This window comes from Pelophylax lessonae (genome assembly GCF_965119305.1).
Source record: "Pelophylax lessonae genome assembly, chromosome: 7".
Taxonomy (NCBI): domain Eukaryota; kingdom Metazoa; phylum Chordata; class Amphibia; order Anura; family Ranidae; genus Pelophylax; species Pelophylax lessonae.
In genome coordinates this window covers 270277969-270290103 of record NC_138774.1, presented here as the reverse complement: position 1 = coordinate 270290103, position 12135 = coordinate 270277969, and the positions used below count along the sequence as shown (strand labels likewise).

General features: G+C 45.6%; 1 protein-coding gene across 1 annotated transcript in view; it reads right to left on the bottom strand.

The window, feature by feature from the left end:
* Positions 1-1266: 1266 nt before the first annotated feature.
* Positions 1267-12135, bottom strand: part of SLC27A4 (solute carrier family 27 member 4) — a 45604-nt gene continuing 34735 nt past the window's right edge. The window contains exons 9-12 of the mRNA XM_082264657.1: positions 10496-10633; positions 9326-9490; positions 9058-9204; positions 1267-2550 (exon numbers count right to left, since the gene is read on the bottom strand). Coding sequence (XP_082120783.1) covers positions 2393-2550; positions 9058-9204; positions 9326-9490; positions 10496-10633 — 608 coding nt within the window. The 3' untranslated portion in view covers positions 1267-2392. The remainder of the gene's footprint in view (positions 2551-9057; positions 9205-9325; positions 9491-10495; positions 10634-12135) is intronic.

The following is a 12135-nucleotide window of genomic DNA, read 5'->3' as shown; positions in this document are numbered from 1 at the left end:
GGCGGCTGCACAGACCTCGGGGGAAGGCGGCTGCACAGACCTCGGGGGAAGGCGGCTGCACAGACCTCGGGGGAAGGCGGCTGCACAGACCTCGGGGGAAGGCGGCTGCACAGACCTCGGGGGAAGGCAGCTGCACAGACCTCGGGGGAAGGCAGCTGCACAGACCTCGGGGGGAGGCAGCTGCACAGACCTCGGGGGGAGGCAGCTGCACAGACCTCGGGGGGAGGCAGCTGCACAGACCTCGGGAAGGCAGCTGCACAGACCTCGGGAAGGCAGCTGCACAGACTTCCGGGAGGCAGCTGCACAGACCTCCCGGAGGCAGCTGCACAGACCTCCGGGAGGCAGCTGCACAGACCTCCGGGAGGCAGCTGCACAGACCTCCGGGAGGCAGCTGCACAGACCTCCGGGAGGCAGCTGCACAGACCTCTGCACATCCACCTGGGCCTGATGCATGGATTGGAACCCAGACTGTAGAAAGTTACACCAGAGTGAATGAGGCCTAAATATTTTAGTGAACATAGAAAGGACTGTTGAATTTTGAAAAAAATCCCTTTTCAGTTCCACGAAGCCAGTTTACATGCAAACAGTGCTCTATATTTTAAATAAAACAGTAAAGTAAAAGTAATCTCTGCATCAACCATTAGTTGGGAACAGTCTGATCTAGGATTTGCCACCCACTCAAAAAAGTTTACCACTTGACAGCGATGTACGAGCAGACATTAGGACAGATAAAGTGGAACTCCAGGCAAACAACTAAACACACAGCTGAAATATAAATATGTAAATGGTTTTTCCTGCCGAAAAAAAATCTGTCATCCTGTTTTAATACACCCGAAGCACTTCACATTTTCCAGGTTTACATCTCCGTGCATGCACTCTCCACCTCCGGACCAGCAGACAGTTGAGAGGCAAAGAACTAGATCAGGAAAGAGAAAAGTCATCTTGCTGACTAAGCAGGGTGACAGTTGTGTGTGTGAACCAAACAACTAGGCAGGTATAACCATTACATTATGTATATTTTAACAATGTATGTAGACGTACACCCGTTTTTTTTTTTTTTTGGATTTAATATTAAAATATGTCAGTCAAACTCATGCCAAGAAATACAGCCCGCTTAACGCTAGCTCTGCCTACCTATCTTGCTTCTGAAGAACATGGCTGGAAGAACGCAAACACTGCACCATCCCTGCAGAAGCTGGTAACAAAGTACAGTGGCTTCAGTACACACATGCTTACAGTATACCCTCTAATTTTTTATTATTTTTTTTTCAAACCATAGCTATCCCTCAAAACAGTCATGTTATGTAGAATATACATATAATGGGATGTTGTGTCAGTATACAGCACTAACATGAGTTATTGGGGGAGGGTTGGCAGAGCCTTCTCCCAAGCAGCATTGTATATACAGTATCCCAGTTGCAGAAATCCAGAATTAATTGGATTCATCCTCACACACTTCACTGCTTTCGGCCGCAGAACCCGCACTATAGTCTCCCCACATGGTGCGTTATTGCCAGCAGCTGGACTGGCAGGAATTCATGATCGGTAATAGGGAAGTATGAATAGAGGTAAGCATAAAAAATTGCATACAGTACTTAAACACAATACTCTCCCTTTCCTATTAATGCATATCAACCTACTGCCACTGTTTTCATGGTTTACCTGTGCTGCCCTTTTCACCTGCCATTCGGCACTCCCTGGGAAATCAATGAAAGACATGTTACGTATGTTACGTAGAAAGCAAAGTTTTAGCACTCGCTGTAGAGGGCAGCACAGAGAACACAGTATAGCTGACGTACTATGTACATGATAAAGTCATGATAAATATTGGCTAAAATTGTTCTCCTTTTGGTCCATTAAAAATGGTCAAGTTCCCAGCTTTAAGGAAAGCTGAACTTCCTTAAAAGTGATAGATGATCTACAGATGCGCTACATATTAAAAGTCCCCTTTTTGTTTTCAAGATGGAGTCAGTATGGCGTGCTCAGTCCTGAGCTTGGGTCACAGGTAAGCTCTAACTGAATGGCAACCATGCATGTGGTTTTCGAATTTGTGACTTCTCACAACAGAATGTAGAACCGGTCTCATCCAAGCCAAACGATGGAGTGTTCAAGAGAGGACATGAGCGAATTACTAAAACTTCACTCTCTCCTGATGGACTAAAAAATAAATTAGAAAAAAACAAAACAAAAAAAAAAAAAAAAACAATGTCCCTTTTTAGCAGAAGGGTGTACACCCAGTTTACTTAACATGCCACTTTTGATATCCCAGTTCGTATTCGAGCTGTAATACTTTGGTATGTGATCTGAAGCTCCATTGATGAAGTCAGGTCAGTCATCTGAGGGTGACCTTACAACTCATGTCACATAACCAGCACCGCAGATAGGAGATACACTACAGCTTAAACTTTCCAGACTGGATCCTTTGATACACCTCATGGTCCACTGGGATATACCTTCCTTGCTGTGAATCCAAAACATACAAGGCATCTTTTACCACGTGGGGGTCAAAGCCTTCTTTCCTCATGTCTGTCTTTTGGAATTTATAAGTCCCTGTTTGGAAAGTAAAAAAGCATGAGCATAAATGTTGGGTTGGTGTTGAAAATATCCATGTTCAGCAAAGCAACAGAAAATACATTTTAAAGAATAGGTGCAATTTCAGACAAATTAACCCTTGCCCTGACCTAAACGATCCCACTCTCCCCCTCCACAAACATACTTATCGAGATCCATGGCCTCCATTGTTTGTTTACAACCAGTGATAGCTGAGCCCTTTTGACATCTACGGGGCTGTATTGTGCAGGCATATCCGGGAGCAGCTTTTCACAACTTAAGGTAATCACTAGGCCACGGCCAGCACACATTAAAATGCACATTTTAGACTTGAAAATTACTTAAAACCCCCAAATAATTTGGTTTGTGTGAGTGAATTTTTAAAAAAACAGAGCAGTCAGAATCTGGAGCAGTTGTGCATGGCAACCAATCAGCTTCTATCTTCAACTTGTTCAGCTAAGCTTTGAAAATGAAAGTTAGAAGCAATTGGTTGCCATGCACATCTGCTCCAGATTCTGGCTGCTCCAGTTTTGAGAGGTTTCGCTCTAAATATTTTCTGAAAGCGAAGACCCTGGAGAAAAAATAGTTGGTAGTAGCAATTTTTACGTCACACGATATTAGCGCAACTATTTATCAAACCCATATTTTCAGTAAATAAAATGAAATGCATTTTTTTCCATGCAAATATCCAATGATTTTTGTAAAATATAAAAGTTGTGGTTGCATGTCAAGCCTTAAAATTTTGCACACCTGGGAAATGGGGAAAGACCACGGCACAAAAAAATGTCCATAAGCGATGCTTTGAAAGCCTTTACAGGTCATCAATTTAGAGTGATCAATAAATGACTGCACTTAAAAGAATAATCACTACAGCGGGCACAGCAATACCCAATCTGTATGACGCAATCATGTTCACATGTAGGTGCACGGAGACGTGTATTTGTGTTAATGTGTGTATGTAGGTTGGAGTAAGAGATTTAACAAAGCGTTTGTATTAATTTTATTAAACTTATTTTTTACTTAACTTTATTGCTCTCACAAAGGGTCTAATAAGCCCCCTATGTAATAGCATAGTGCAGGCAACAGGTTCTCTTTAAAGAGATAATTGGATTTTTGTCTTACAGTAAAATCCTTTTCTCAGAAGTTCATTGACAGATGCAGTCTCTGATCTTCATATCAGTGGGATTATGCTGCCCCCTACAGGAGTAGCACACTAGGCAGAAAAAAGTTCTGGCTACGCCTATGGGCAGTCCCAGGGGGTATACCCCTCTTCTTGCTATAGGATGTCAGTTTTGTATCAAAGCAGTGCCAGAGAAAATACTAACCCAATTCAAAATAGAGGGGCGGGTACTGCATCCGTCAATTAACTTCAGAGAAAACGATTTTACAGTAAGACAAAAATCCAAATTTTCTCTATCATTTAGTGACGGACGCAGTCTCTGATCTTCATATCAGTAGGGGCGTCCCAAAGCAGTGCCAAAAAATGAGGGGTGGGAACAGCAGAAAAATAAGTCCCCAAAGCTCAACATAGCCAACCAGGCAACATAGGACTCATCAGAACAACAAGATGAGACCCACCTGTAACATTAAACACCCTCGAAGGAGACATAAGAACCCCTTAAACAGCAGCCTGCATAACTTTGCGGCCAAAAGAAGCATCTGCAGATGCCAGCACATCCACCTTATAAAATTTTGTGAAGGTGTGAACAGACGACCAGGTAGCCGCCTTGCAAACCTGTAGCACAGATGCCTGATGGCGAAAAGCCCAGAAAGCACTAAGCGCCCAAGTAGAATGCGCCTTAACAGGGAAAGGAGGAACCTGACCTTTAATTGAATAAGCCTGCGCCACAGTCTGTCTGATCCATCTGGAAATAGTCACAGCAGATGCAGGCAGCCCTTTCTTAGGGCCATCCGTGAGTACAAAGATCTGACTTCTGAAAAGACTCCGTAGTCGCCAAGTGCACCCTGAGTGCCCGAACCACATCCAGAGTATGCAGTGCAAATTCCTTCGGATGTTTCAGCTTAGGACACAGAGGGCAACACAACGTCCTCATTCAAATGAAAACTGGAAACCACCTTCGGGAAGGACGGATCCGGACGAAGTACCACTTTATCCCTGTGAACCACCAGATAGGGAGAACGACAGGACAACGTTGCCAGTTCCAACACGCTGTGCGCAGAAGTAATCGCCATTAGGAAGGCCACCTTCTGTGATAAGGTAAGCAGGGGAATCTCCCGAATACTTTCATAAGGAGGTTTCTGGAAAACCGACAGCACCAAATTAAGGTCCCAAGGTCGCACCGGAGGTACCAAGTGTCGCACCCCCTGGATAGTTACGCACCAGAGAATGGGTAGCTAATGGCCTTTGGGAGAAAATTGCCAAGGCCGAGACCTGACCCTTGATAGTACTTAAGGCCAACCTTTGATCAACGGGGAGTTGAAGGAAGGACAAGATCCAAGCCACCGAGTAAGAGCAAGGGGGAGCCCCAAGAGACTCCCACCACGCAATATACGCTTTCCACGCATGACGATAGATCTTCCTAGAAGTCATTTTCCTTTACTTTAAGCAAAATGGGGGATCACTGACATCCTCCTGTCAAAGCCAGCGACCGTAAGGCCGCTTTCACACATGCTGTCCGTTTTTCATCCATTCGTTGACGGATGAAAAACGGACAACAATGTATCTCTATTTAAAAACGGATGATAACGGATGATCATCCGTTAACATCCGTTTTCATCCGCTTCCCTCAATGTCCGTTTTTTGAACGGATGAATGCCCTATTTTTCATCCGTCAAAAAAACCGATCGGACGAAAAACGGATGACAAACGGATGAAAAATGGATAACAACTGATGAAAAACGGATGACAACTGACGAAAAGCGGATGACAACTGATGAAAAAAGGATGAAAAACAAACAATGACTAAAGACAAAAAACGTGACTGAACTGATGAACTGAACGGACCATATGTGTGAAAGGGGCCTAAAGCAGGATGGAAGATTGGCCCCTGAGACATTAGATCCTCCCTGAGAGGAAGTCTCCAAGGAGCGTCTGCGACTAGCCTGACCAGATCGGCGTACCAAGCTCGGCGAGGCCAGTCCGGAGCCACAAGAATGACCGGAATCCCTTCCGCATTAACCCTGCAAAAGAGTCTTGGCAGCAACTTGAGAGGAGGAAAGGCATACATCAGCTGATACTGACCCAACGGGGCCAACGCGTCTGCAACGTCTGCCAGAGGGTCCCGGGAGCGGGCCACAAACCTCTGCACTTTCCTGTTGATCTGAGACTGGAGTGCCCCACGAAGGCTTAACTGCTGGAACACCTCCGGATGGAGAGACCATTCCCCTGCATCAAAAGCCTGTCGACTGAGGTAATTCGACAGCCAATTTTCCGCTCCTGCAAAGTGAACAGTGGAGAGAGCTGGAACAAAGCGCTCCGCCCATCGAAGGATGCCTGCCACCTCCAAGGCCACAAGGACACTTTTGGTGCCCCCTTGGTGATTGATATAAGCCACGGCCGTGGACAACCCTGCAGGTGCTTGGTCCAGTGGACTAGGCAAAGCCTGATCGCTCTCAGCTCCAGAACATTGATCGGTAACCTGGACTCTTCCAGAGACCAGACTCCTTGAGCAGAAAACCTACCGAGAACCCCTCCCCATCTGGACAAACTGGCATTCGTGGTGACAATTGTCCAATATACAGGGAGGAAGAATTTTCCTTGCTTGAGCATTGGGGACCGAAGCCACCAAATCAGGGACCCCCTGGTCACCTGGCTCAGCTGGATCGGATTGTCCAGAGAAGTTGGATTCTTGCTCCATTTGAGAAGGATTTCCTTCTGGAGGATCCTCGTGTGGAATTGAGCGAAGAGGACCGCTTCGAAGGACGACACCATCAGTCCCATTACTCTCATACAGGTCCGAAGGGACGACCATTGGCTGGACAGCAACAGCTGAACCGCAGTCTGGAGTTTTTCCAGAGGAAGAAATAACCTGGCGGAGGACGAGTCCAACATCAGGCCCAGATAGTCCAGTCTCATTGAAGGGAATCAGAGACGACTTCTGAAGGTTTAGAATCCACCCGAACTCCTCCAGAGTTCTCATGGTGATCTCCAAATTTGTCACCAGCACCGAGGGAGACTCCACACGGAGAATCAGATCATCCAGGTAACCCAGGACCGATATCACCCACTGCTGGAACAGCGCCAGGACCGGAGCCAACACCTTTGTGAAGACCCGAGGGGCAGAGGCGAGACCAAAGGGTAACGTCACAAACGGATAGTGATCTTCTCCCACGGCAAAACGGAGAAACCGTTGGTGACCTGCATATATTGGGATGTGAAGGTAGGCATCTTTGATGTCTATGGAGGCCAGGAAATTCCCCTGCTGTAGGGAAACCACCACTGTGCGAACTGATTCCATCTTGAATTTTTGAACTAGCACGAAGCAATTCAGTGCCTTCAGGTCCAGGATTGGACTTACCTTGCTCTCCTTCCTGGGGACCGTAAACAGGTTTGAATAAAAGCCTTGAAAACGTTCGGCACATGAAACCGGAACTATTACTCCCTGTTGTACCATGTCCTGAACTGCCCCAAAGAGAGCCTACAAGCGATCCGGGGAGAGTCGCACATTGGAAGGGAAAAACCTCACCAGCGGGGCGGATCGAAACTTGATCTTGTAACTGGACCGTATGACCTCTTGAACCCAGTTGTCTTTTATCCGGGACAGCCACAGGTCCTGAAATCGGCAAATACTGGTGAGGGCGCACCTTCAGGCCGAAGGTGCCTGGTCCTCAGGTTTGGATAAACTAGATTTGTGTTTGCCAGACCAGGGCCGCTTAGATCCATCCTAGGGAGTCTTGAAGGGCTTTGCCTCATCGACTGACCGAGGGACGAAAAAACGTTGTGTGCTGAAAAGGAGGGAACCCGTCTGCGACAAGGGTCCTTACCCTTGTTAGCCTGTAGAAGAAAGGTACTCTTCCCCCCCCTGTGAGGCCCTTAATGATGTCATCCAAGGTAGCTTCAAACAGGTGATCTCCTTGAAAAGGCAGATCAGTCAAGGCCTTCTTTGAAGTCTGATCCACAGACCAGCACTTTCGCCAAAAATATACGCTGGAGGACCACTGTTGAAACCGATAGTCGGCCCAATATGGGAGCAGTGTCCAGCGTGGCATCGCAAACAAATTGCAGCCCCTGCACAAGATGGTCCAAAAGCTACTCAAAAGGCAGAGGGAACTTGTTTCCCCTCCAGGTCATGATGTAGTAACTTAGCCCATTCAGTCAACGTTTGCGTGACAAGGGCAACCGTAGACAGGGGGCTCAGTGCAGACCCCGCCAGGGAGTAATATTGCAGGCCATAGCCTCTGCCTGCCCATCTTCCGGATCATTAAAAAATGGGGAATCCTCCACTGGGATAACGGTAGCCTTATTCAGTCTGGAGGCCGGAGGGTCGACCCTAGGTGGCACAGTCCACTTCTTTTACTAGAGACTCCTCAAAAGGGTAGCGTCTAGGCACCCCAGGGGAACGCTTTGGACAGTCCCATTCTTTTTTGAGCATGTTGCCAAAATACGCGGGAAAGGAAAAAAACCTTTGCCACCCTGGATGGCTTGTGAGTGCCAAACGTAACCTGCGCCCCAGTCGCAGCCGTGTCCTCCAATTTGAAGGTAACCACAACCCACTTAAGAAAAAAAACAACAAACATAGCAACGTGTTCACTTGTAGGGTCAGAAACAAAATGACTGAAGGGCAAGGGGGAGGGGCTTTTTAAGCTATTCCTAGATTGTGTTTCATGTAGTAGGCGGAGCCAGTATCTCATGAAGCTGTCCAGGAAGACGCTTTGGCAAAAAGCGTGTTCTATCCTTCACTGAAACAGGATACTTTTTCATACAAGTACATAGTACAGCAGGCACATATCAGGAATATGGAATGTTGGGGTAATAGATATTTGAATATTATCTGCCTTTCGCCAAGTCAGCAACTTGCTGTAAAAGTTAAACCAAAGGAACTAGAATTTCTAGGAGGAAATGGTTCGAACTTCTAGATACTAGTCTAATAAGAAGCCTGTTCCTAACAGTATTACCAGAGGAACATTGCTGTCTAACATGTGGGCTAAAAATGTTTTGTGAATGAGCCCCCAAACCTGCATGTAATAAACATATCTTGCTGTAATAGGGGTAACGGTAGAGAACTTTACTTGTCAGTGACAGCTCAGTCTGAAAACTAGGAACATGCAACCTGCCATCAAATGAGGAATGTGAAATAGTGATCCCACATTAAACAAAAATTGCGGCTCTGGTTAAGACGTTAGGCAATTGCCCCCTCTATGGACCTTCTTAACCTTCCAAACCAACCTGTTTATGATGTCTTAAAGACTTTGTCAAAGTAGAAAACCTAAAGCTCTTAATATAATCCAAATCAATTACTTCTACTGTGAATGTATCATTACAAGAGACATTTAAACAGTTCTCTTTTCATAGATGCGGCAGGTCTAACCAAAGTCCTCAGCTCCTACCTGTTTTGTTGACCTCTGGCAACAGTCTGAGAAAGACCGGATGTGCATATCCAGGCAGTGACTTTTTAAGGTCTTGGATGAACTTTTGTAAGTCACATTTATGGTCAGGGTCAGCAACAGCCGCCATCCCAGCTCTTCCTTCCGTTCCTAGAGTAGGAAAAATAGTTCAGGAAGATTTTGTTCAGGGCAGTGTACAAATATTTGGTTTTGTGAAAATATAGGTCAGGTATAGGTAGGAAATGCTTGAAGAAGGTAGGCTCAGTCTTACCTGGCACCTCGACTCCATAGACCACTACATCAGCTTGACCAAGGAGTCTGCTGAGTATTCCTTCCACTTCTGTGGTTGACACATTCTCTCCTTTCCACCTGAATGTGTCTCCCGTTCGATCCCGGAAATACATGTAACCATATTCATCCATCACCAGTACATCACCTGTGTAAGAGCAGATAAACCTGGGTTAACAATTAGGCGATAGAGCTCCGAGGAACATCTGGAGCTCTCCAGAAAGTCAAAAAGTGTTACTAAAAGCAAAACTTTTTTGGATTAGAACATTTGTCAGGTTTATTGCTGTCTGTGACCCCCATTATGGCGATTGTGCCGTATTTGTCCTGTTTACCATTCTCATAGAAAGTGAAATTAAAAAAGAAAATCTAAAATTTTGGGTTGACACCAAAATAGTGTTGGGTAAGCAGTTTGGACCAAGCACCCAAATTTGCGGGGTCTCGGCTGGATGTTCGCCCGCAGAGCACTGCACAGAGCATTCCAAGCCCTGACTGGGCAAAGCTTTGCCCAATCAGGGCATGGTGAGGAGCTGGTTGTTAGGAAGCGGGCCAGGCCCTGGCCCCCTACCCCAAAGCACCTTGTCCCCATGGTGATGAATTAAAAAAAAAAAAACATATCCAGTAATCTCTGCAGTACATGCGGATTTTAAAATATCTTAAACCTTTAGAAATGTTGCAAGAAGAGAAAAACACTTGGTGATTTGCCAGAAGTCCAATGCATTCCTAACTGACCTTTAAGCTGGCAACGCTGTCTTTGCTGACCTGAAACTCCAGAGTTGTCAGCCCTACATGAGTTTTCCTATTCTGTACTACAGAACACCCTCACTCTACATTATAGAAGGAAGAGGTGTTCTGAAATCCAGCAAGCAAGAACTTGGACATGGCTAATAATACTGCTTGGGATTTAACGGCAGAGGAGGCCCGGTGTAGTCTGCTAAAATGAGAAGTTCAGAGCTCACTGGATTTTTGGCAGATCAACAGGCATTTTCCTATACTCTGAGCATATTTAAAGAAACAAAATATGGTGAAATGTGCATGGGATACACAATGTAATTTCCCCTCTAGATATACACTTTACATAAGCTCCTTGCGATGGCCTACTGAAACTAAGAACAAAGATAGGTTTGGTTTTCTCAGATTCCACAATGAATCTTACCAGAAAGATATGCCATGTCACCATGTCTGAAAACATTTTTGGCGATTTTCTTGTTGGTTGCAGACTCATTCACGTAACCGTCAAATCTACGAAGTGGGTCTGACTGAATAATTCTTCCAACCAGCTGTCCAGGCTCTCCTATGTACAAGAAAGATGAATATGTAAGCCAAGTCTTACTTACAAAAAAACAAACCTAACAAAGTTGTCATTGTGCGAGCTATCTATAGACATGACAAATCCAGTGTTTGAAAGGCAATCTTTAACGCTCTAAAAATGAAATGCTAACCCTTGGAGTCCATGACTATTCTCTGTATGTTTCTGCTTTAGTTCTTGCTGCCTGTGTTTCTTATTTAGCCACTATTTCTAGCTTTCACTCTATTAACTGGTCCAAACACATCTGACCACGCTCCCAATCTACACGCGCCTGTCATCTCTATCATCATACACACTACTGAACCCTCAACATAATGTCACAAATCCCAAATACCGATGTCACATTTTCCCAATATGATGTCATATCGCCAAATACTGATCTTTGATCCCAGCACAGACATCACATACTCAAAGAGGAGAGGAGAGATTGGCGCAATCAGATGGTCAGAACTGTAAACAGTTTCTATGCATATAGCAAGGTATGGCAAGGTGGGCTTCAGTACACAAAGTCCGGTGTGGCTTGCTAAACACTTCGATGGCTGCCTCCAGTGAAGGGTGAAGTAACCCTGTATGACCCAAAACAAGAAGAGAAAAGACCGGGCGCCGATCTAAGTGTAGCAATAAAACATTTAATAGCAATAGCAAGAGTACTACTCACAGGAGTATGTTAAAAACAGGCATCTCAATAGTGGGTGTGTAGAGTTCGTCCGGGGGGTCCTCCAAAAGTCCTGTTGGAACTGGTGCTGCGAGGGATATGCTGCGGCTTCCTGGTGCGGGACGCGCTGATCTCTCTGTGTTGATCCGGCAGCGTGGGTCCGTAGGATGGAGGGCCGTGGTGTCACTTATTCCTCAATCATATTTATACTTTAGCATCTTATATTTATTTGCACTTTATTAAATAAGCAGCGCCATCACCTTCCATTTTATTGAACTCTACACACCCACTATTGAGATGCCTGTTTTTAACATACTCCTGTGAGTAGTACTCTTGCTATTGCTATTAAATGTTTTATTGCTACACTTAGATCGGCGCCCGGTCTTTTCTCTTCTTGTTTTGTATCACATACTCAAACATAGCTCTCTGACCCCTCTTCATTGATTTCACCTCCCCAAACACTGCTCTATGATCCACCTACACTGATGTCACAACTCCAAACCAGTGTTAATTTCCTCAATGAAAACGTTTGTCAAAGTTTACATCAGCGGCATTTTTACAGTGACGAAAAACCAAATCAGTTTCCGTTGAATGAAAAGGGGACGAAAATGTAAGGCAGGGACGTTTACCCTCGTGAACTAACTTCCAGTTTTCACGGAGCTCCGTCTGCTTCCACTCCCAGCAAGCAAGCGTTTTGAAGCGATTGTGTGCACGGTTCGTGAGGACTGCCAGAGACCAAAGTAGCACTGTGCATTACAGGCAGGCCTCCTGAGTCCCGACGAGACTGTCCCACTCCCGAGTCCCGACTCATGAGACAACCGCCCATGTCAGA